We start from the raw sequence: 23262 nt of genomic DNA, 5'->3' as shown, positions 1-23262 counted from the left end.
TGAAGTGGCAGAGCACCCACCTAATAAGCATGAGGCACCAAAAAGGGGGAAAATAGAAAAAAAGAGCCCAATCTGTGTAGTAATACTTACACGTTCACCACGTGGTCCAGGCTCTCCTTTGGCACCATTTTTACCAGGTTCACCCTAAAGTGAAACAAAATCCTGGTTTAAAAACCAGAGGGATTGACTACAAAATCACCACCATCAAGATGAAATTCAGATTTAAGACCAGAGTGAATTCAATATAAATTCACTTTAATGGGCAAAAAATGCAATTATTGTGGGAATTTTCGCATGTGTGAGAGAGTTAAGGCAGCAAAGAAAAAAGTTCACTTACTGCTCCACCTCGCTGCCCAGGAACCCCATTAGTGCCAGGTGGTCCTGGAGGACCCCGAGCTCCCATGAGTCCAGGTGCTCCAGGAATGCCAGCTGGACCCTAAGAACAATCCAGAAACATTCACATGAGTAAAACTTGAACTGTGTTTGCTGAGTATCTTATTTAGATGTCACAGATCTAATGTGTGTGGATAAGCTCAGGGTGAGACATGAGGCGGCTTACCATTTCTCCTTTACCACCAGGACTGCCATTATTCCCAGGAGGGCCCTAGGCACACACAAAAAAGAGCATATTAAATAATGCAAGTAGTATTTATATATATTTCTTTGTAATATATGTTTTTCAACGGCCATCATGTATTGTAGAGATTTGGTGATTCCTCCAACCATAGCACAACACATAAAATATAGGAAAAAGATTTATTACTAGTTAAATAAATTACAGATAAAATGTACTTGATCTAAATCATTAAATAATGTATAATAAGAGAAATTTTTGGTTTTGTTATTTTTCTGATTGGAGATTAGGGCAAATTCTTCAAAATATCAGATAACTCTACTATCTATCCTCTATATTCTACAGTATGCAAACATGAAATTCATGAATTCTAGAATAGCACAGCCCTCTGTAACTACCATTTCCACTACTAATCAAATCAGTATTTATCAAACTAGAACCATCATAGAGCACTAGGCAGCAGTTTTGCAAAGAAGCAATTTTAATTGCTAGCAACAATGACCCATCTGCCTTTGTGCAACAAGTGTAGAAACACTCGACTCTTCCTCTCAGCTTGTATATTTGCTACTTACAGGAGGACCTTGAGCACCAGCATGTCCCTGAGGTCCAGGTTCACCTCTTTGTCCAGGGGAGCCACTTGAACCTGGGGACCCTGCAGGTCCAACTTCACCCTAAAAGATAAAACTCCAAGTAGTCAGTTTCTCTTACTACTTCTAGTCATTTATTTTACTCATTAGCTATGATCAAACCTACTTCCTCAAAGCTATAGCACAATGACTATATACTATAGCTAAAACAAAGAATCATTAATCATAAAGGAGAGAAAATGGTAAATATATGTATGACTGTGTTATATTTTTTCTCAGAGTCTGGGAAAAGATGAAAGTCATCAGAAGAGATTATAGGATAGGTGACTGCTGGTGATAAAACTTCTTTTAGAATACAGATTTGAGATTTAAAGTTATGTGTAGATAAAAGCTATTTATGAAGGAGAGTGGTGGAGGGGGTGAATTCAAGTATGATATACTTGATACATTGTAAGAACCTTGTAAATGCTACAATATATCTCCACTCAGCACAATAGTAAAAAAATCAATTGCAAGAATCAAACCAAATGCCTTTTGTTGTTGTTATCTCAAAGATATTTATGCATTCTTCTGAAGAAATGCATGCTTACCTTAGCACCAGGTGATCCAGGGAATCCTGCAGTTCCAGGGGGACCAGGTGGGCCCTGAAAAAATTATGTAAAATTTCTAGAGCTCTCAAACAAAACGTTAAAACGTATTAGTAAATAAGAGAACACATATAAAATACAGAAGACACGTATACCAACAAAAGTATATGAGTATTATATGGGGAAACAGTCTGGCAAAATAGAGAGAAATCTAAGATTAGAATAATCTGGAATTTCTCCCACTTCAGCGATAAACTCTGTGACTTTTGCAGGATACTCATCTCTGAGCTTTTTTACTTTCATTTACAAAATGGAGGTACCATTATTATCTATTTTACTTTTCACATACAATATTGGACATTAATGCACATTGTAAATGCCATACAGATATTAGTACCTGCTTAAATATAATAAGGATTGTCAGATGTAGATTTTGTTTATGGATGCAGCACCCTTTTGAATCAGATGTTTATGTGTAACCTAACATATTAAGTATTGAGTCTATAACAAAATTAATTTAAATTTTAAAATTGTTAACATTGTCAACAAGAAGCTATTATATGTATTAACTATATATAAAATATGTACTTATTATATGCATATAGTAAAATAATCCATACTTTAGAATCTCCCATTACTCTAAAACAGTTTAGATACAAAGTTACTTACTGGTTGACCATCGCTACCTCGAGCACCATCGTTACCGCGAGCCCCCTAAAAAGAGAAGTTTGTCTCAAATATTTTCTTAATTGTGAAAGACTGATCACAAGTTATAGTCTGACTAAAATTCAAACTCAACTGAGTAAGTTTTCTTTGAATGTACTAAAAACTACTTATTAATTATATATTTTTAGAATCAAATTGTTAAAATTTTGACAGCAATGAATAAATGCAGAAGGATTAGATTCTGTGTTTTCAGAAGTGGATGCAGATATAATGGCTCAAATGACATATTCAACGGTAACATACCACCAAAAAACCCTCAAAAAGTTCTCAACAGAGAGAACACTTATGAAACTCATTCATTTCCCTGTAATTATACTCAAAACTTTCCTGAGGAAATTTGGAGTCTAGATTGCTAAGAAGTATATCTTCCTCTGTCTTTCTGAAGTGTAATTGCTCTGTTATACTCACTGCAGCTCCAGGAAGTCCTGGTCGTCCTCTCTCACCAGGAGCCCCTCTCGGACCCTATAGAGGAAAATTGAAAGTATGATTTAACTTTAACCTTGATATACAGTGGGAAAGAAGCAAAACAGGTTTTTGAGTTAGATGGATGTTAAAATAATACTGAAAATTAAATCATAAGAAGCATAGCTACCTGGGGCCCAGGAGCTCCATTTTCACCTGGAAGACCATTTTCACCCTAAAGGTATATAAAATAAATTACTATTTTGTATAACAGGTAGATATATTTATATTTTTAAAGTGTATTATGGAAATTATTATGAAACCTAAGAAAAAAAGAAACATTATAAAATATCAACTTGGTGTTAGCACTTTATTTACCAGAAATTTAATTCCCTGCATTTTAAGAATATGAGGGCTAAATGCAAGTGATTGATGAGTTTTATTAGAATGCTGAACAATTTCTAATCTAGATTCTTCAAGTTATCAACTCTCATGGAAGCCTTAATAGACTATCTCTAGTGGTCAGTATTATTCAACTCCTAACATGAAAAACTTCAGAAGAATGTCTGAAAAAGTTGAGTTCCACAATATAAATCTTGACTACAGTTTCAAAATTTAAATGAATTTATGCATGAAAAAAGATTTTGTTGTGATTTACCTTTAGCCCAGGAGCACCTGTTTCACCCTTTTCTCCATTTCGTCCATCAAAGCCCTACAAAATGTACAAAAATAGTAAAAATATTACCAATACAGAATTGTTAATACCCTTTACATTGAATTGTTGTTATTAGTTTTTACCACATAGGGCTATTTGAAATGTTAATATAAATAATATAAATGTTTGAAATGGGTGGAAAACATTTGACATTGACTTTATAGCAAAAAATATGAAACTGATTCGAGCATACAATTAGGTCTGATTACAAAATTGCCTTACCTATAAGAGTAGCAAATGCTAATTTCATAGATTTTATTTCTATTAAGTTAATAAATGTTGGATTCAGTTGAGTTTACCTAATGCTTTGTGAAAAAAATAAGGTGCTCAATCTATAAATTCAATCTGGAAATTTTATTGACAAATCAATGAACAAAGCATTAATTGATAACATATTTTTTGCTAGCAATGATAAAAAAGGTAAATTATTCTTTATTAAGCCTCTCCATATGCCTAAAATAAACAATATTTTACATAAGATAGTTTACTCAGCAAATAAAGTTGATGTACTTTAAAAATATCAAATCAACTATTTGCCAACAGTTTTGGTATGTATCCAATTGTCCAATATAATTGGTGAGTCAATCAAACCTAACCAAATCAAATAACAACTTGTAGCCAAGCTTGGTACTTACTCTGTGTCCTTTCATACCAGGGAATCCAGGTATGCCAGCTGGGCCTTTGAGACCCTAAAGTTAATGAACAAGAAAGGTATTAATGAATCTTCAAATAGAATCACAATCAGTTAGCAAATGCTTCTATTTTAAAGCTTTATTAAATTTGACTATGTATGTAATAACTTTCAAGTTAAGATCATTGTGACTACTCCAACTAATTTATTAGGTGCTAAAGACTTACTGGAGGTCCAGGCAATCCTCGCTCTCCAGGTCTTCCGGGTCTTCCTGACTCTCCCTAGGAGGAGAATTAAAGAAAACATAAGGGCTTGTGTGTGATAAAATACATTGTAACCAATGAGTGACCTGATGAAATTTTTTAGGAAGGATTCACTAACAAGCCTAGCTTGTAAAATCAGTTTTCCTGGTAAAAGAATTGAGGTGGGCTTCTCCTACCCATAAACTTATAAAGAGATGATTCAGTGTCTCTGATCACAGAAATATTGACCCTTTCTCAATTTAGTGAAAAGCATTTACAATTGGAAATTAAATGGGAAAGAAAGAATGACATGCTATCAATGGGGTTTGTAAGTCTAAAAGTTCGAAAATACTGATATCACATTTTTTTTCACCACAAGAGGTAGACAGAAGGAATTTATTCCTCCTCCAGTTAAGTCATACATTTACTTGTTGAGTCTTCCTGACAGTCAAGTGGGGGTTCCATGAGCTTAGAATTCAAGAAATGGTATATTTAGATATGCAATACAATATGGGCCTTCAACCATTGCTATGAGCTCAAATATTGTTGAAGACAATTTTTAGATAATGTTTTCCCTTCTAAGATTCTGGTACATAACATATGGCATTCAGAATATTCAAGTTGAATTAAAAACTTACATCTTTTCCAGCAGGGCCAGATGGACCTATAGCACCAGGAGGTCCTGGAGGACCCTAAAATAAAAAAAAGTAAATATATTTTCAAATTTTCTGTTACATTTTATTATTTTATAATATGTGTATTCTGGAAGGAACCTGCTTTCAGAAGATACTTTCAATATCTTTCATGAAAATGCACTGAGTTATCTTTACTATATCAATTTCACTGCTTATTAAATTTGTTTTAATGAAAATTAAAAGCATTATGTATCTATATTTACGCTCTGTATATGTATTTGTGTATGTATTTTTACAATTTTGAGATGTTGACTATATCTAAATATAAAGGTATTTATAAATACTGAAATAACTCCACTTTACTTCTTGCCTGTTTGTATGTCAGATTCTTCTAGAGAACCTTTACATTGTTTATTTTTGCTACATTAAGATGTATGTATACATATATACATGCAAGTAGATTAGATATTATGAACTGAATCTACATGAAAATTAAATCTACATTTAATAGATAGATGTTTACATCAACTCTGGGAAGTAGATTGTTGTGACAGTTATTAACCAGAAATCCCTAAGATTTTTGACATCAGTTCAAGTATTATATAAATCCGATTTATTATATAAAGTTCAAGTACAAACATCATCTACAATCTGTAGAAACCTATAGCTGTTTTAGAAGTTGAAGGTAGTTTTTATATAGAAATTGAATTGCCTGTATTGAACAGTCAGCATGTTGAATACAGATATAATTGTTACTTACTGTAGGACCAGCTTGCCCAGGTTCACCAGGGGGACCTTGGTATCCTGGAGAACCCTAGTGAATAGAATATTCTGTAAATATTTTTAAAGTAACACAATCTTCATATGAATCATTTACATCTTGAAGGTAGTAAAAAATTGGGATTTGGAAATGTCAGAAAATTTCAGTTTATAAAGATTAAGATCAACTTTTTTTTCAGGTTGGGATAAAGTTAATGTATCCCATTCGATTTGTTTCATTCCATTGAAATGATGTTTTAAATTCAAAAGTATATTCTATGCAAATAAAACATGATTTAATTTTACTAAGGTTTTGATTGATAATAAATGTTGGAAAAAATTAAATATGAAATTCAATATTTAAAAATATCAGTTTCTTGTTTTTGACTTCTCTACTTAATTGGGATTATGAATGCTGTAATGACTAAATTATAGCAAGATATATGTTAACTTGAGATATACATTCGAGCAGAAGGAAACTCCGCTAAAATTATACTTACAGGGGAGCCAGGATGACCAGATGAACCAGGGGGACCTGGAGGGCCTGGGGGTCCCTGGAATATAAGTTTGAATGGTAAGTACAAAGTAGATGAATGTGAAATACACTTTACTCATGCACCAGAGATAGAATGTTGGCTTTTTAAAACTGCAAACTGCATCTCATTATTTGATAACTGTTTGTGGATATGATTGATTTATGAGATTTGCAATGAGATCCCACTGAAGGAACATCATTCTAAATGAAATTATCCCAGAATCCATAAAGTTATTGATCAATGTTATAAAATGCTGACATTCATCCTTAAAAAAGTGAATTCAAAGACAAATGCTGTGTTTTGATACTGTACCAGTGAGGCAACAATGGTGACAGCCAAACTCAGTGTAGAAAAATATTTGCCTGTATACTATAAGTTCTATGATCAAAGTTTCTAAAATGATAAGTAAATCACCCTAAAAAGTCATAATTATATTGATATATCACAGAGTTTGCTGGCAAGGTTATTTAGATGTGCACATGAGAATCATCATACATTAGACAATAATTAAAATTATAACAAGTTGATTTATTATTCAGAAACACAAATTAAACTAGAAAACCAGTTTTGTAGAATGCTATTTTTAAATACTGGTAATAAATTTAATAAACAAAAGTTTGTAATTAAATTTTCTCTTGATTTCCCTTTTGGAATGTCAATGAATGGTGGTTTTATTTAGTATTGCATATCTTATTAAAACAGGATTCATAATTTGGATGTAGCTATGATCCAATGTTCATATAAATTAATATAATTTTTCTTATGGATTTGAAATTTATAAAAAAATCATATCTCCTAAAACTATAGATTTGTAAAAATCTTTTCTTTTCTATTTACTTTATACAATTCCAAGTGTTGTTAGGAGGTCATTGTGGTCTATTGATAAAATTTTTATATTCTCTAGGTTTGGAAATCACAAATATGATGTCTAATGGTGTAGGCAGTGATCCTTTACAATCCTAAAGAGTTCTGGGACATGATTTATTTACATTGATGTTCCTGTTACTTGCAGTGAAATCTTCTGTACTATTGCTTCTCCTGAGAGGCCATTCCAAAACAAGGGTCATTTGCATGAATCACCATACTAGTTCTCATGCATGCTCAGGTTTTTGCTATTTTCTACTACCAATTTTGGTCATTTACACTGAACAACCTAGTGTCCGGACACAAGATTAATCACTATTATTTAAGACATATGAACTCAAAGGATCAATGAACATTGGAAATATGTGTGTTTGATTTGAGACTCAAAGGCAAGATGGATTGTGATATTGAACATATTCTTTATTTGGACTATCATTTAGAAAGTGAGAAAGATGAAAAGTTGAAACAAAAAGCAGTAAAATATGATTAAAATGAGAGACTATAAGAGCATGAAGCATGGAGGTGGCTGAGCCCCTTGATCTAGGTGATCATATAAGAAAGTGACAAAACAGGCATTGTGACAATGAGAGGCTGTGAGGAAGAACTGAGTTAGGATAGAAAGAAGATGATCGGGTTACCATTTTCTTTTATAACTGTAATGGAGAATAAGCTATTATGTATAATTCCATGAAAGTACTTTATTTCTAGAAGAATATTATTCAAGATTTCACAAAATGGAAGGCTAAGTAATACTCTAACATGCTCAGAAACTTTTGTACATACAGCAGGGCCAGGATAGCCAATTGCTCCTCCTACTGCTGCTCCAGACTTGACATCATATGAGTCATACTGGGGAGAATAGTTCTGTTGCAAAGAGACCAGACAGATAGATGTGATCATTTTAGCTAGAAAAACCATATTTCTTTTCAATAGCACTTAGAAAAAATGCATGCAACATCTACTATTCACTGATAGATTTCTGAATGCTAGAAATTTGGTGGTGTTTATTATTTTGTCTTTCTATCATTTTAAATATTAGAAAAATTACAGAAACATTTGTGCAATACACAAAGATTTCAACTAACCATATTCAATGTGAATCCCCCAAATTTAATCCTATATGCTCTTATTGAAACTGAATGAAGTGGTTAAACTATTCACTATGAAAAGAGTTTTGAGGTCATAGAATCCAAACTTCTCATTGTGAACTGAAAATGGGAGAAGTTAAATTACTTTTCTAAATAGTTAATGAAAAAGTAAAATTAATATCTCCTGATTTCTGCCTAATATCCTAAAATTTGTATCCTGCAAAAAAGCATCTTCATAGAAAATCATCACAGAAAATAGAAAATAGTAGAAAGGCTCGTATGAAAATTTATTTGGAGCTTATTTTGAAATCTATGTCTGGATAGGTCTTACTTGTCAGGATAAGAATAAGTTATCTTTTCTTCTTGCAGAAATAATTTTTGGAAAGCTCTTTGTAAAGCTCTTTTTTTTAACTCATAAAGAGTTGTGTATATATTTATATATTCTAATATTGCTTAAATCCATGCAGCAAAATGTTTCCATATTTATTTGGATGGTTACTTGCTTTACGCACAGAGTTAGTTGGTTGTCAGGCCTTAGCAGGAGAAGGATGTGCTCTGAAGGCTTAGCAGGAGCAGTTGAATAGGTATGGACAATTCTGTTTACTTCAGGTAAACAAACAATGCTATGGCTCCAAGTTTGTGGAGCTCCACTTGCTTTGTGTCCAAGTTTCAGATGCTTTACTATTAGTGTTAGAAAAGGAATGAGGGATAGCCTGTAATTGCAACACTTCCTACATTACTCAGGTTAGTTATTTGGGGAGTTAGTTCATAGTTCATTTCTCAAACATAGTGAGTATGTTATACACCTGCTGAGAAGTTGGGAAACTGTACAACAGCAATAGTATTAGCATTATGAGGGAAAGGAGATACTTTTAAAGTCCTTAGAATAATGCCTAGTACAAATAAGAACTAAATAAAGACTTCTTAAATATATAAAACCAGAGAACAAATATAAAGAACTCATAATTGTGAGACTTAATATAGGCTAAATAAAGAAGATGAACTAGACTTTTTTTAAGGGAGGATATTTTAGTCCTGTAACTTATTACCTGACCACCAGTAGGACATGATTCACAGATTCCAGGGATGCCAGGAGGACCAGGGGGACCTGGCTGTCCTGGGGTGCCAGGATCACCATTTCTCCCAGGAATGCCAGGAGGGCCCTAAAAACATAACAAGTGAAAATAAACAAAACAGTGATTCAGAATCCTTTTTGCTCTCTGTTACTGTTATATATTAGGAATCAATACAAGTGATTTTTTTGGGAATAAGTGTATTTTTATCCAAATCTTGTGAAAAATTTAAGTGTAATGCATTCTTTTGCATAGTCACCTACCTGCATTTTATTTTCTAAATTGGTGATGAGATGAAGACACTGTATGAAATTTGGCAAATCTAAGTCTTTACATATATAATTAGAGATCTTCAGTTTGTGTCATATGGTGTCACATTTTGTGTCAATTTGGTGTCATTGTTCAACTATGTGGGACTAAATAAATTGTATGAATAATAAAAGTTCAGATATGGCTATAAAAACACTCAACTACTTCTGGAGCTATCATTAGTGTTAATTTTACTCCATTGAGGAATGTTTACTTACTGGATCTCCCTTGGGGCCTTGAGGTCCTTGACCATTGACAGGGGGAGGACTCTGGTAAATGGAAAAGAAAAGGATTAAAAAAACATAGAAACATTTCCCCATGATGTATGGTCACAACTTACATGTTTATTTTGCAATTCAGATTACTATCAGCATGACTGGTTATAGGACATGACTTTCATATTCTTTCAGGCTCCTATGATGTAGGAGATATTCATATGTTTAAACATGAATCTTGAAGATGCACTCGAAGAGGTTACATTTTCTTTAAACTTACAGTTGTTGAAGGCTGTGGACAAACTGCACAACATTCTCCAAATGGAATTTCTGGGTGGGGGCAGTCTAGGTTTTCCTCGTCACATATTATGTCATCGCAGAGGACAGATCCGGCGTCACAGACGCATATTTGGCATGGTTCTGGCTTCCAGACATCTCTAGGCTGATATATCTGACCAAGATAGGTGCATCCTACTTCAGAATCTGGAACATAAATTAGAAGCGATGCCATTTCCTTGCGTTCTGATGAAATATGATTTTGCTGTGCTGTCACACTATTTGCAAAGTCAAAGTAGAGACAGTGTGGAACATTTTCTCCCTTTCATTCGAAAATCATACTTTCCCTACATAATTTGCTAAGTAGTAAATGACTACTTAAAATATAAAGTATGTTTCTAATGTAAAATAGGCACACTGCATTCTCCTTAAAATACCAAGAATTTAAATATTGTTTATATTAAAATTTTAACATCAATGGATATCACACAAGAGTTTAAACATTTATTTATTAATTACACCATTGAAAATCAATCTTTTTACCCAAATGCTATTCTTTGCTTTAACAGCAGATGGGAGCCTTAAAACTTTTATGATTTTGTTACTAGCTCTAAAGACCTTCTGGATTTTATTAACCTAGTTGAGAAATTCAGGGGAAAACTTGAGCTAATCTTGGTAGCATAAAACTCTTCCAGATTTTCCTGGGAAAACTTTAACAAACTTACTGTGTGTATTGAATGTCACTGCTAACTCTGTTGGGCATTAGTAGGTCAACATTATATGACATAATGTATTGCATATACGATATGAATATAAACAAGTGTTCAAATCACCAAAATAAAAAGAGTTGTTTTAAAAACAGAATGTTGGCAAGGAATAAGTAAAAGTATTAGGAAAAAAAATGAATCATGACCATGTCTATTTGTGGCCTCAAATGGCAAAAAAATTACTTCAACCCAAATTTTAGACTTGATTCCTAATTATATGCAAGGAATTGAAATTTCAGCAGCTATTAACAATGAATCAGCTTAGGCGTTGCCAAAATAAAAGCTGGTCTCAATTCTTAAAGTGTTAGCTGTGGATTTTGTGGTTAAATATAACTTTAGCTCTTGAAGATTACTAGGATAGTTTTCCAGTAATTGAATAAATAAATAATAAGTCTCTAAACATCTGCAAAATTTTTTGAAAACAATGCATTATTGAGTACTTTTGTATTTTTTGTGAGACAGTGAAATTTTGATTTTCTCAAAGCCAAGTTCTTTACAATGTCTGTTGATGAAGTTCTGCTTCAGAGGAGGAGAGTCATTTAAAATTACCATTTTCTGTTGCCTGGTGGCTACAGGGCCTTCTTCTGGTGGGCCTGAGATTTTTTGCCAACTGGACACTAAATAGGGCTCTACAGATCACCTTTTTAAGTTCTGTTTCTCTATCCTCTTCCTTTCTGCAGTAGTAATGATTTAGGCTTGTATTTAAACACTTGAAGTTCATCAAAAAGGAGAATTTCAGAATATGCAGACTCTACAGACAACTGAAATGGCTTCTGTTTCCCATTTCGATTTGTAAAGATACAAATTGAAAGATGTTGTGAAATAACTCAAAAGTTCTTGACTGTTCAAGAAATCTAAAAATTCATTCTTTGGGTTACAATTTTCCAATGTAACAACCAATAAAAGAAAGCATGATAGTTTCACTGAAGTTTTAAATATGGAAGAAAGGATCTGTTATTTAGAAAATCTATTTGAGTTCCTCCTCCATGTCTGAAACAAATATATGAGAAGAGTGGGATGACATATTTTCTAAGGTTTCAAAGACATATTTCTTTGTTTTCAGTGAACATAAAAACTGAACACCAAAATTCTTACTTCAGTCCAATTGAAGTTAGACTATTTGGATGGTGTCATAGAAAACACTGAGAGAAGACCCAGTTTATCTTTTTCATATTATGAACAGTGTTAGCATAAGACGGGCTTAGCATTGAACTCATTTGTTCTCTAAGCTTAACTGACATATTTAAGGAAAATATGCAGAAAAATATGCAGAAAAAAAAATCAGACTTTTGAGATGGAAGACTTTTCAGTAAAATCACCTCAAACGCATTGCTCCATCTTTGTATTTATTCCTCTTTCTTAAGATGAATAATTTAAAACTCTGTATCAACTTTATAGGAAATGTTACTTCAGATTAGATTCAGCCCAAGATTTTCCCAAGCTTTCTCCTCACTCCCTTGAAAATACTGCTAGATTTTGCTAATGATTCTTTCAGCAATTTGTCTCTGGATCAGAAATAACTTTCCACATTTAATACAGTATGTATGTTATCAAAAGCAGCTATTGAATGCAATTCACATATTAAAGACAAATGAGGGTGACAGTTAAGGCTAGGCTCAAACATTCATATTTTACATATCTCCTTATCTTTTTAATTTGCCTTGAAATTAACATAAATCTTTTCCTCCTATATATTTATCCTCCTATGTTTATATCTCATTGAGGGTGTTCTCAACGTCACTAGAAATTCAATATTTTCCATTTGTTCTTAAAATTATTAAGTAAACAAACAAAACAATGACTAATTAAAATTGTAAATAAATTTTGGTTTAACCTAGTTAAACCCAATGTTATGTAAATGAAAATTGTTATTTAGCATCTTGTTTCCAAATTTTATTAGAAACTTTGCTTTTTATTCTTTCCAAAACATAAACGCCTCCCCAGACATGGTGGTTCACACCTGTAATCCCAGCACTCAGAAGGCAGAGGCTATACGGTGAGACTCTGTTTTAAAAAAAAACAACAAACCAAGACAAAAAGTAAATAAAATATGGAGAAGCCCCACTATAAAGATGAAGTTTGTGCATTTTTCTTATTTATGTTCTGTTGTCTTTTAATATATTTATTTATTTTGATTGTTACATAAAACACAAAAATTGTACATATAGGGTTCCAATAGATATATACATTGTGTAATGTTCAACTCAGGTTAAATACATTGATATTCTTAAATATTTATCATTTCTTTATGGTGAAACTTTCAAAATCCTTTCCTCAGCTTTTTGCAACATACAAGTCATGATGGTCATCTATTTTCCCCTTACTATGCAACAGCACACCATAATTCCTTGGTCTTATCTAACTGTGACTTGGTGCCCATTGATAATTTCTCTCCCCACTCCCTGCTCTCCTCAGGCTCTGGTAACCTCCATCCTATTCACTATGAAATCAACTTCTGGAGTGATTTTTTCACTTTGATCAACTCACGTCAGTTAACATGATGCATGCTTTACAAATTCATGTTTTTCTAAGTAAAAGAAGAAAGTTGGAATGCTTAAAAAAAGCAAGATTAATGCAGTCCTGTTCGTTTTCCATAACTCATTTCATCTCCATTTAAAAGAAAGATGGTTTCCCTGAAAAGCCACTTTCTTGAAAAGTCAGAAAAAGAGCCTTGTGGCTGAAAACCAGCCTTTATCTTGTTTCTGTACTTCAGTTACCTTTGCTGAAAGAATGCAGTTTTGAGCAGCTTCCTCTAATTTATGGTACATGACCATATATGGTTACCAATATGTTCCAATGAAAGCTAAACCTCTCAGATAGATCTCATGACTCTAAATTTAACTATGGAGTGATACAAGGAAAATAATGGTAAAGCCAAGAAAAAGACTGTTTTACTTTCAAGAATAGAATGCTTTAGTTAGCCATTTGCAGCATTTAGAAATAGCAGTTAGGAAATGAGATTCATCTCATAAGTTATCTCACATTATTTCTTCGCTGATATGTTCAGAGAAGCCATGATAAAAAATAAACTAAATATTTTTGCAAAAGCAAAAGCAAAATAAATAATTTAATAAATAAAGGCAAATAATCTCATTTGTACCACTAGACAAAGAAATAGATTTTTTATCCTTTATGATTATTTAAACTTAGTCTTCCTGTTGCAATTTGTAATTAATTTTAAACTCTAAATCTCATATCATTTGGTGCTTTTGTTCGTATTACAAAGAAAGGTTCTGAAATGAAATTACTTGTGGTCATACAACAATACATTAAACTAAATTATCTGCTTGCTAGGATCTAAATTACAAACAAAATGTAGCTAGCATGTGACATAATTCATTCTTACCTTCTTTTCTTTCCTAGCTCAGTTTTGGAACTTTAGAGAAAAACAAAATGAAGCCAAGTAACAATTTCATATTTTTAGATATTCTTAAATCATAATGCTTTGTGTTTTTGTTTCCATTCTTCTAATGTTAAATCATGCTGACCTGAAAGAATGTTATTGCTGTGAGAAAAAATAATACAAATCCTGCTTGCCTTAATACCATTTGGAGAGTAAAAATGCTATTTCCTAAAGCATCTGCACATTTCCTAAAGACTTCCCTTATCCCTTAAGTGACAAGTGAACTCTTTTTCCTTCTGAATCTTTACCTTGGGAAAAAATGTTCTTTTGTTTGGAAAATTAAAAATTTATAGTAGCTATATGTAAATCACCATAACACTATTTTGTTTATTATTTTAGAAAGCTGGAAAATTTCTAAGTGTAGATATTTAGAGTTAATATAATTTGCAAGTGAAATATGCTTGATTTTGTTTTAAAAGAACACCAGTGTTTGGGAAACATATGTTTACATACTGATAAGACCCACTCAAAATATATTAGAGAAGTAAAAAAAAAAACCAAAAAGGATTCTGAAGGAAAAGTGTACAGGTGGATAACTTCAACTTAAAAAATGCTATTTTGAATGGACCAGATTCTGTGCATTCTTGTTTATACCAGGAAAAAGAAAAAACAACATCAACAACAACAAAAAACCCAAAACTTCATGAATCATCATTTTTAGATTTTTTTGTTTTATTTTTTATAGATATATGATTTTTGTGTCTCCAATTAGAAACTTCCTATAAGTTAATTACTATCTTATCTGATCAAAAATAAAAATAGAGAATTAGAAAATTATAATTTATCCATTAGCAATTAATTGCATCTATAATATGTCAATTTCTGAAAACAATGAAGAAATACATTATACTTACTACAACTGAAAAAGAACTTTAAATTTTATGTTTTGAAAACAGAAAATTTACATGTTATTTTCCTTATCACTAAGTACTTTAATTTCTTCCTTAGATTAACTGCATTTGCTAGTGTTTAGTACAAGTAGTGGTGGGCAAAACTTGTATACTTCCTATGTGTGGGAACTATTCAGAGTGATTTACATCTTCATTCAGTCTCTCTGTCTCTCTGTCTTTCTGTCTGCCTCTCTCTCTCTTCCTGAGACAGGGTACTACTCTGTAGCCCAGGCTGTCCTTGAATTTACCATCCTCTTGCTTCTGCTTCCTAAGTGTTGAGATTACGGGTATGTGCTACTTGCCAGAGTGTTTGGCATCTGTTTTACTTAACCCTTCCTAATGCTCTATGAGCTGAGTGCTGTCACAATCCTCATTTTGCAGAGGAAGAACCTGAGCAAACTCAGGTCAGTGACAAAACTAAGTTGTGAATCTAGGTAGGCTTTCTGTAAACTTGATACTCTCAACTATTCCCTTTCTACTTAAGGAACGGGTAGAATTATAGAGGCCACTTTCAAAACTCTGTAAGGTTAAAATAAAAGACTAAAAGATGGATTTTTAAAGGATAGTAGTTCTTCTGCAACATATCTTTTCTCTCTGGTCTCAGAACAGGAAGATGCCATCTATAGTTGGATTCTACTGTTTATTTTCTCTATTTTATGAAAAAGAGTTATATCTCCAAGGCAACCTTGATGATATCCAGACCTCCAGCAGGATAAACATGCAATTCAGAAGCCCACATACATTGTACTGCATACAGAGAAGCAGGATTCTAGCAACAGCCACAACAGACAGGCTTCTGTATCCTACACAAAAGCATGTTTAGGATATCTCACTAAGACACTAACTATCAGAGAATATACTTTACTAAATGATTCACGTTAATGAACTTGTAACTTCATTATGCTTTCCCTTGAATGATTCTTGTACATATAAACATGATTTAAAACTCCAAAGAGTATCTCTGTTATTTTAATTTACTTGGGGCATCTACTTTCTATTTGTCATCCTTTACAAACAATTACCATATGAAAAAAGTTTCATAAAAGTATATGCCATTTTACCGAGGCCAGTAATTTCTCACTGTTAGTTTTCAGGGCAAATTTAACTTTTAATAATTTTTAGATTTTTATTTTTTATTTTTGCATCTTTTGGGCATTTTTACTTTTGCCTTCTTTGAACTTTTCCTTTCCTTTTATTTCTTTTTCTAAACTTTTCCTTTTAAATGACAGTGCTTGACCTCAGCCAGTCATGGAAAAGGCAAGGGTTTTATTAGTTAATCTGAAAGGAATCCACTTCTGCTGTGTTTTCATTAGACGCAGACAGAAATTCTAGTGGTTAATATAACTCTCCAAACTGCCGTTAACAAATGATTCGTGTGAGAAAAGCTATGTCATTTTTTCCATTGCCATCTTGACATAAAACAGGCAACATGTTTCCCCTTTGAAAATCCTGGATTTTTAAAATATGCTACGTGCCCTTTTCTGAGTATGGAAAACAGTGAATTTGAGGTCCTCCTTAACCGCTCCCCCCCATACCAGGGCAGCTGTTTTATAAGAAACAGCTCACTGAGATGTTTCCAGAAAGTTATTGCAGACCTGGAAACTTTACAAATGTTCTCCATGTCCAGCAAAAGAAATAACATCTTTCATCTTTAAAGCTTTAACTCATAAGCAAACCACTTTAATCGCTTCAAGGTGGTGGTATCACTTGATGTCACAAAACAATAGAACTGAACTATGTGAACTTTGGACTCTGCACCAATGAAGCCTCCCCAGTGGAAACTATGAGTTTCAGTGGATGGCAATCTTTTCTCTGAGTGACAGCTCAAGTTCTGGCCTAAGACAGTAGGTATGAGACAGGAGTTTTCCTGAGAAGTTGTTTCATGGCCCAAGGTATAATCTTGGTAAAGTCACAGAGAATGGCTGTTCACTTTTAAAATAAGGCTATGGATATGACACCAACACAGCAGTCTGCATTAATTCAAAGACATTTACCATCTTTCCTCCTTTCCCAGACTTGTCTCTGTGGCTTTGCTCTTCTCTTATAATGCTAAAGTGTTTCATCCTAGATTTAAGCAGAAATGCCTACTTATTTACTGACCTTTTGATCATCAAAGGCTGAATATTCTGGAGGTGGTAAGGAAAATACAAGGTATCGTGAAGGAAACACATAAAAATGTGTACTGATAATACTTTATTTGTATTTTCACAGAACTGATGACAAGTTTTGGTTAAATCATAAGCTTTTGAGCTGTTTGCTTAAAAAATAGACTTACCAGTTTGAGATTGAGCATTAACCAGAAAAAAAATACCTACCTATTTTCACTTCTAAATGTATTAGCTCACATATATTCAAGGACAATGTTCAATGTTTGGTATCTCCTTTTAATGATAAACAATTACAAAAACAAGAAAATTCAGATGCTCTAAATTCATGCCTTATGTTCTCAAATTATGTAGCGTTTCATAGAATTTTGATTTCAGTCTTAATTCTGTCCTGTCCTGTTTCCTAATTTCAATTAAAGCACTGTATCCATGTTAGATGATTGACACTGAGGTATATGAGCAATTATGTATCCTCTCTTCTTAAAAGTGCAACTGTTTCTAAGGATTTAATGCTACATTTTCATTAGATCACTATATTATTATAGGGTCAACACAAACCAGAAAACTTGAATGCTAACTTACCAATTAGTTATAATTTTTTGTTTAGGCATATAGGAAAATAGAGTCTCACAACATGAACTAGGAATTGATTATCTGAGTCCATTTATAACTTTGAACTCCAAAGCCAATTAAAGTCCCTCAGTTAATTTTAGTGGAATTAGCAGCATAACAAATTAAGAAACTCAAACATTAAAACACAGTTATAGTTTCCCTCCCTGCCAATAATGAAGCAATATTTCTTAATAACACCTGTCTATACATCTAGCTAATAAACCGTGAATAAAATATCTGTATCAAGTAAGAACATCAAAGTCTGTCAATATAAAAAATATATTTAAAAGTCATAGGTGAAATTTGAAAATGGTAACTTTTTAAAATAATTTCCATTTTTTTTGCATGGCATTACCATTATGGTTTTTTATGAGTGTATTTCACAACATTTTGTCACTAGATTTCATGTACTTAGGGAAACAGTGTTTAATATTTAAAATTCACTCATATATTTTAAAATCTCATCCTAAAATACTGAATTGTCCTGTCATTGGTTATGTCTGTCAACCACTAGGTGGCATGTCTTTGCACTTAAAATCTGGCATGTTTATAAATCACAGGAAATATAAAACAGACCATGTTTTTCCGTTGCTGGAATAAAACACATGAATAAAGTAAAATCTTCACAAATTTGTAAGAAGACCAAAATTCTTTGTGGAGACATGTTCTATACTCCAGAAAACTTCTGTGAACAGACAAGTTAGTGTTCATTAGTGCTGTTCTGTTTCTGGGGTGATTAGAACATATACCAAACACTCCTACCCCAGAGCTATGTGATTGCTCTAGGTGAGCTACATATTCAGCCACCTCCTGCAACCTCCCCAAAGCTAATTTGCCAACAGCATTTTCTGATAAACCATAGACACATAAGATAAACTATCTTGAAACTGTTTTTTCATTACAAATAAAAATAATAGGCTGAACAAAATCCCTTTCATCTTCTTTGAGCTTAAAAGCATACAAATGTAAAGGAGAAAACAAAAACTTATGTGATATCAGTATAATGTAGGAATCAAATACTCCCTAAAGTTAGACTAAAAAGAAATCAGTGTTTGTATCACATAGCTCTGAAACAATTAGGCAACTACACTTATTATGTCAAAAGGCTGACAATCTTTGGAGTTCCACAAACGAGAACTCTTAATTTTTTCTACAGAAATCAAGAAAATGTAAGAGTTTAAAAAAATACATGAAAGTCTCTTTTGGGGTGTGGGGAGTGTTAGACATTTGGTACCCTAGATATGGAGTGGGAATTGTAGTATTTTTAGGAGGTACAATATAGGGAGGGGAAAGAAAAAAGGGAAAGGAAAAGGAGAACTGAGAGCTCAAGGAAAGGAAAGGTGAAGGACCAAGGGGAGAGAAGGAAAACAGAGATGGAAGCAGAAAGAGGGCACCTAGGGTGGAGGGAGGGAGTGGCAGAGGAAGCAAAGGTATAGGAGAAGCAATGAGGAGAGATGGATATCCCTAGGATGGGGGTGGGGTAATAAATGAGGAAGGAAAAGGGGGAGAGGGCATGAAGCCAAAAGGGGTGGAGAGATAAAAAGGAGGAGAAAGGAAAAGGGAGAATTTTTAAGGGGAAAGAAAACTAAGGAACAAGGAATCTGGGTGGTTCTTTTCTTTTATGGCCATGTACTGAATATCACTAAAGACATGCCATTGGGTATTTCTCCCCATTTACACTTGCATATGTTATTTGTGATGATATCTGACATTACAAACAAAAGAAATTCTCATGCAATGTTTGCTAAAACTATAGGTTTAAATATAAGCACGTTTAATTATGTGCAAATAAAAATTATTTTCTAATGACTTCTAGTTATTTTAAGCTTCACATTTAAATAGTTATGTCTATTAAAGTTTGTACTCCAATTTGTCTAGTATTTTCATGACAAGAACATGAATTTACAAAAATATTTTGCATAAATAATGAGGCAAATGATTTTATTTTTGGAAATTAGAGCATGAAAACTATTATATGTGCTTACTAGAAAATATAGCAAGCCACCTTTTTTGAAGTCAAACTAGTATCTTTACCTTATTTGTAGAAAAGTCAAAGCATTCCTGTTGAAAATAATTTTTAAACACATTCTTTTCATTAATGCAAATGCAGCTAAACAAAACATGTGGGACATAAAACAACCTTAAACATAAGCTATTAGAAAATATGGATTAATCAACTCTGAAAGTTCTTGAAGTACAATGAAAACAGAAAGGATGGAAGGTTTTTATCAGTTTGAACCCATTTAAGGAATACTGATAGGTTTTCTATTGTTGCCATTTTACAGAAGTGTATAAAACAGTTCTAATCATACATAGTACCTTCTTTTAGACTGTTCTTAATGCATACTACTTTTAAAACGCATTATCTTATTGGAAAAACAATGCTCTATCTTTGCAAAGAGGCCAGCCTACAAAGGAGAACATAAAATTATTACAAGAAACCAATAACTTCCAGACTGCCTAGGGAAACATTCCAAGATGTTAACAATTCAGTAGGCGAGCCTTTTAAAGCCATTTAAAAAAGTTTAATATGAAAAGAAGTTACTGCAAGAAAATCTTTAAGCAACATACTGAACTTTTAAATACAAACATGAGATTGTTCTTTTAAGCCAATGTAAAAAACAGTGTTATGGTCACTATAATTTTTCACAATTGGAAGCTCAGATAGGAAATTATCTTTTAAAAAGCTGATTTTTTTCCCCTCACGCCTCTTTGTAAGGAGAAGTAGAGACAAGCAAAAAACAAAAACAAAAACAAACAAACAAACAAGACCCCCAAAAACCAAACCCCATAAAGTTTCTTGAAATCGGTACCACTTACCTGAACTGGTCTGTTGTGCCAAAATAATAGTGGGATGAAGCAGAGCAAGAAGTAACCAGCTCCCCTTTTGCACAAAGCTCATCATGTCTAAATATCAGACATGAGACTCTTTGTGCAAAAAGGAGAAAAGAAAAGCAGTTTAAAGTAGCACCATCAGTTGTTCCCTGCCCTTCAGCACCGGGCCCGTCATAAAACTCAGCCACTGAGATTCCTTTGCTTTGGCCTTAAATAGGAAAAAGTTTGGCTTCCCTCACTTTCCAGCCCCTTTCTGAAATATGAGAGCAGCACCCATCCCCTGAGCAGTAAAAGAAATGATTAATATTTCTTTTTCCCTTATAGAGGACACAACCCACAGAGTTAGAAAAACAGCACATATGGAGCTTGTGTGTATCTGCTTGCGTATAAGTTTGTTGCACACTTTAGCTTTACATACATGTTTATATAACTTAAGAACATATGTATAAATGCTCTGCTTCGTGATGTTGTGTAAGATTAAATGCATGCATTTTTTTTTTTATTTCTCCATGAAAGATTAACTGCAAAATTTTGAGAAAGTTCTTGATACCTATCCTCAGGCATGGATAATTTTACAAACTTTATGTTCCTAGAAGATTTTTATACTGGGATTGTTTTCAGATCCACTCAATTTAAATAGGGAACTGTAAAAGATTAACTGAGAGACAAGTCTCTGTTAGCTTCTTCTACTCATCCACCTACCCTAAGTCCTGGATATTAAATTTCTAGCAATTATCAAAAAACTAAGTATCTGAGCTGCGTTTGAATGGAATCCTAACAGATTCTTATCTGTAGCTGTTCCCATTTCTCATGAATTTCTTTAACAAGTTTGAGAGTGCTTTCTTGTGAGAGTTCCAATTTATAAGCTGCTTGGGAAAACCAGAAGATATTTTTCTAAAAAAAAAAAAAAATTCTGACTTTTCATATCTTTGTAAGAAACTGGAAGAGAAAAGTTTATTACATGGAATAGCAAAAGAGTACTGGAAAAAATTCCCATTTTATTTGCATTAATATGAAGATTAGAATAAATATTTCCACAGTTAGACTTTTATATATGTAGTCTCTAAATCCTCATCTACACAGCTTTGCAATGTATTTCTGGACCTACCTAAGGAATAATTTCTGGATTATATTTGAAAAAAGGATAAATACCATTATGAGTCTTTGATAAATTTCTGCAGAAAAAATATGCTTGTTAACAATAGTAAAATATTCCAGTAATTAAGACCAGTGTTACGTAGATTACATCATCCAATGACAGAGAAAGAAAACTAGAACAAGACCAGCCTCTTGTGTTTTTTCTGATCTTAGATTGGAGAGTTGCTGTTTGAGGGAAAGCAATAACTGTTGAGAATGTTCTTGGACATAAACTTTTCTACTGAATCATTGTAGAGATTTTGGGGGAAAGAAATGAATGCAACTTTCTGTCTTTGATCATCTTCATCCTTTACTTAAAAAATTATCTTCTTTTCAAACAAATTTAGAAACATAAGTTTGTCTCATGGTGTCTTTGGCACCACAGTTATATATATATACTGAGAGAGAGAGAGAGAGAGAGAGAGAGAGAGAGAGAACTTTCTCTTATTGCTTTAGATAGTGGATGAAAGTTGAGATTTATTGAGCTTTTTTATTAGGATTATTTTTCCAGTGAGAAAAATTAGAAATGGTGTTTTAAAAAGAGTTTTACACCTTATTTCAGATCTGCCATGGAGCTTTTCTATTGTATTTTTAGTCTGAAAATTTTTATTTGTTTAGACATTCAAGTAAAAGCTTTACATGCTGCATGAGAAAAATTCCTGATTGATGCTCTTATTGAGGACAGTTAGCTGATGTTTTGCAGATGGAAACACTGCTGTATTTTAAGGTTCTCAGAAGAAACCTGGAGAACTCATTCTCCCAATTTTCTGATTTGAAAGTCCTACATTAGGATTCTTTGTATTCTGTACCCCAGATCCTATTTCTCCTTCTTGTGTCAAAGTGTTTCTTATATAGTGTTTACTTGGGTGTGAATCTGAGCTGATGTTATAACTGGATGAAACACATACACTGGTGAATCCTTTTATGCAACTGAGGCGCTGATGGAATCTAGACACACATTTTCTTCTATACCTTTCTGTTTTCACTGATATTAACCAGAATTCATAAACATGTCATTTTGCTCTCTGGATTGCATCTGGGACATTAATACAAATATAAATACCTGCACCAACTAAAGCAGTACTTAATCTATTTCTTTTTTCACAGAGAGTGGCTGGAAAGATGAGACAAAGCAAGGGTGTGGCAAATTATCAACCATGAATTCAAATGTTTTTCAGGGCAGTGGACAGGGGAGCTTAGGATACATAATCACAGCTGTGAGGAACTCAGTAGACTGGTGAATGTTAGCAGTGCTATCTGCAATACCAAGAAGATAATCTGTTTTTCTCCATCC

At 33.0% G+C, this 23262-nt stretch overlaps 1 protein-coding gene across 1 annotated transcript in view; it reads right to left on the bottom strand.

The window, feature by feature from the left end:
• Positions 1-21024, bottom strand: part of Col3a1 (collagen type III alpha 1 chain) — a 38440-nt gene extending 17416 nt beyond the window's left edge. Inside the window, exons 1-19 of the mRNA XM_020167065.2 lie at positions 20817-21024; positions 10224-10426; positions 9947-9997; positions 9396-9509; positions 8042-8122; positions 6359-6412; positions 5860-5913; positions 5103-5156; positions 4450-4503; positions 4227-4280; positions 3535-3588; positions 3067-3111; positions 2883-2936; positions 2418-2462; positions 1752-1805; positions 1147-1245; positions 560-604; positions 338-436; positions 91-144 (exon numbers count right to left, since the gene is read on the bottom strand). Coding sequence (XP_020022654.1) covers positions 91-144; positions 338-436; positions 560-604; positions 1147-1245; positions 1752-1805; positions 2418-2462; positions 2883-2936; positions 3067-3111; positions 3535-3588; positions 4227-4280; positions 4450-4503; positions 5103-5156; positions 5860-5913; positions 6359-6412; positions 8042-8122; positions 9396-9509; positions 9947-9997; positions 10224-10426; positions 20817-20901 — 1353 coding nt within the window. The 5' untranslated portion in view covers positions 20902-21024. The remainder of the gene's footprint in view (positions 1-90; positions 145-337; positions 437-559; positions 605-1146; positions 1246-1751; positions 1806-2417; positions 2463-2882; positions 2937-3066; positions 3112-3534; positions 3589-4226; positions 4281-4449; positions 4504-5102; positions 5157-5859; positions 5914-6358; positions 6413-8041; positions 8123-9395; positions 9510-9946; positions 9998-10223; positions 10427-20816) is intronic.
• Positions 21025-23262: the final 2238 nt, after the last annotated feature.

Source organism: Castor canadensis, chromosome 4, assembly GCF_047511655.1.
Source record: "Castor canadensis chromosome 4, mCasCan1.hap1v2, whole genome shotgun sequence".
Classification (NCBI taxonomy): domain Eukaryota; kingdom Metazoa; phylum Chordata; class Mammalia; order Rodentia; family Castoridae; genus Castor; species Castor canadensis.
The sequence above is the reverse complement of the archived record's forward strand: the minus strand, read 5'-3'. Positions and strand labels throughout refer to the sequence as shown.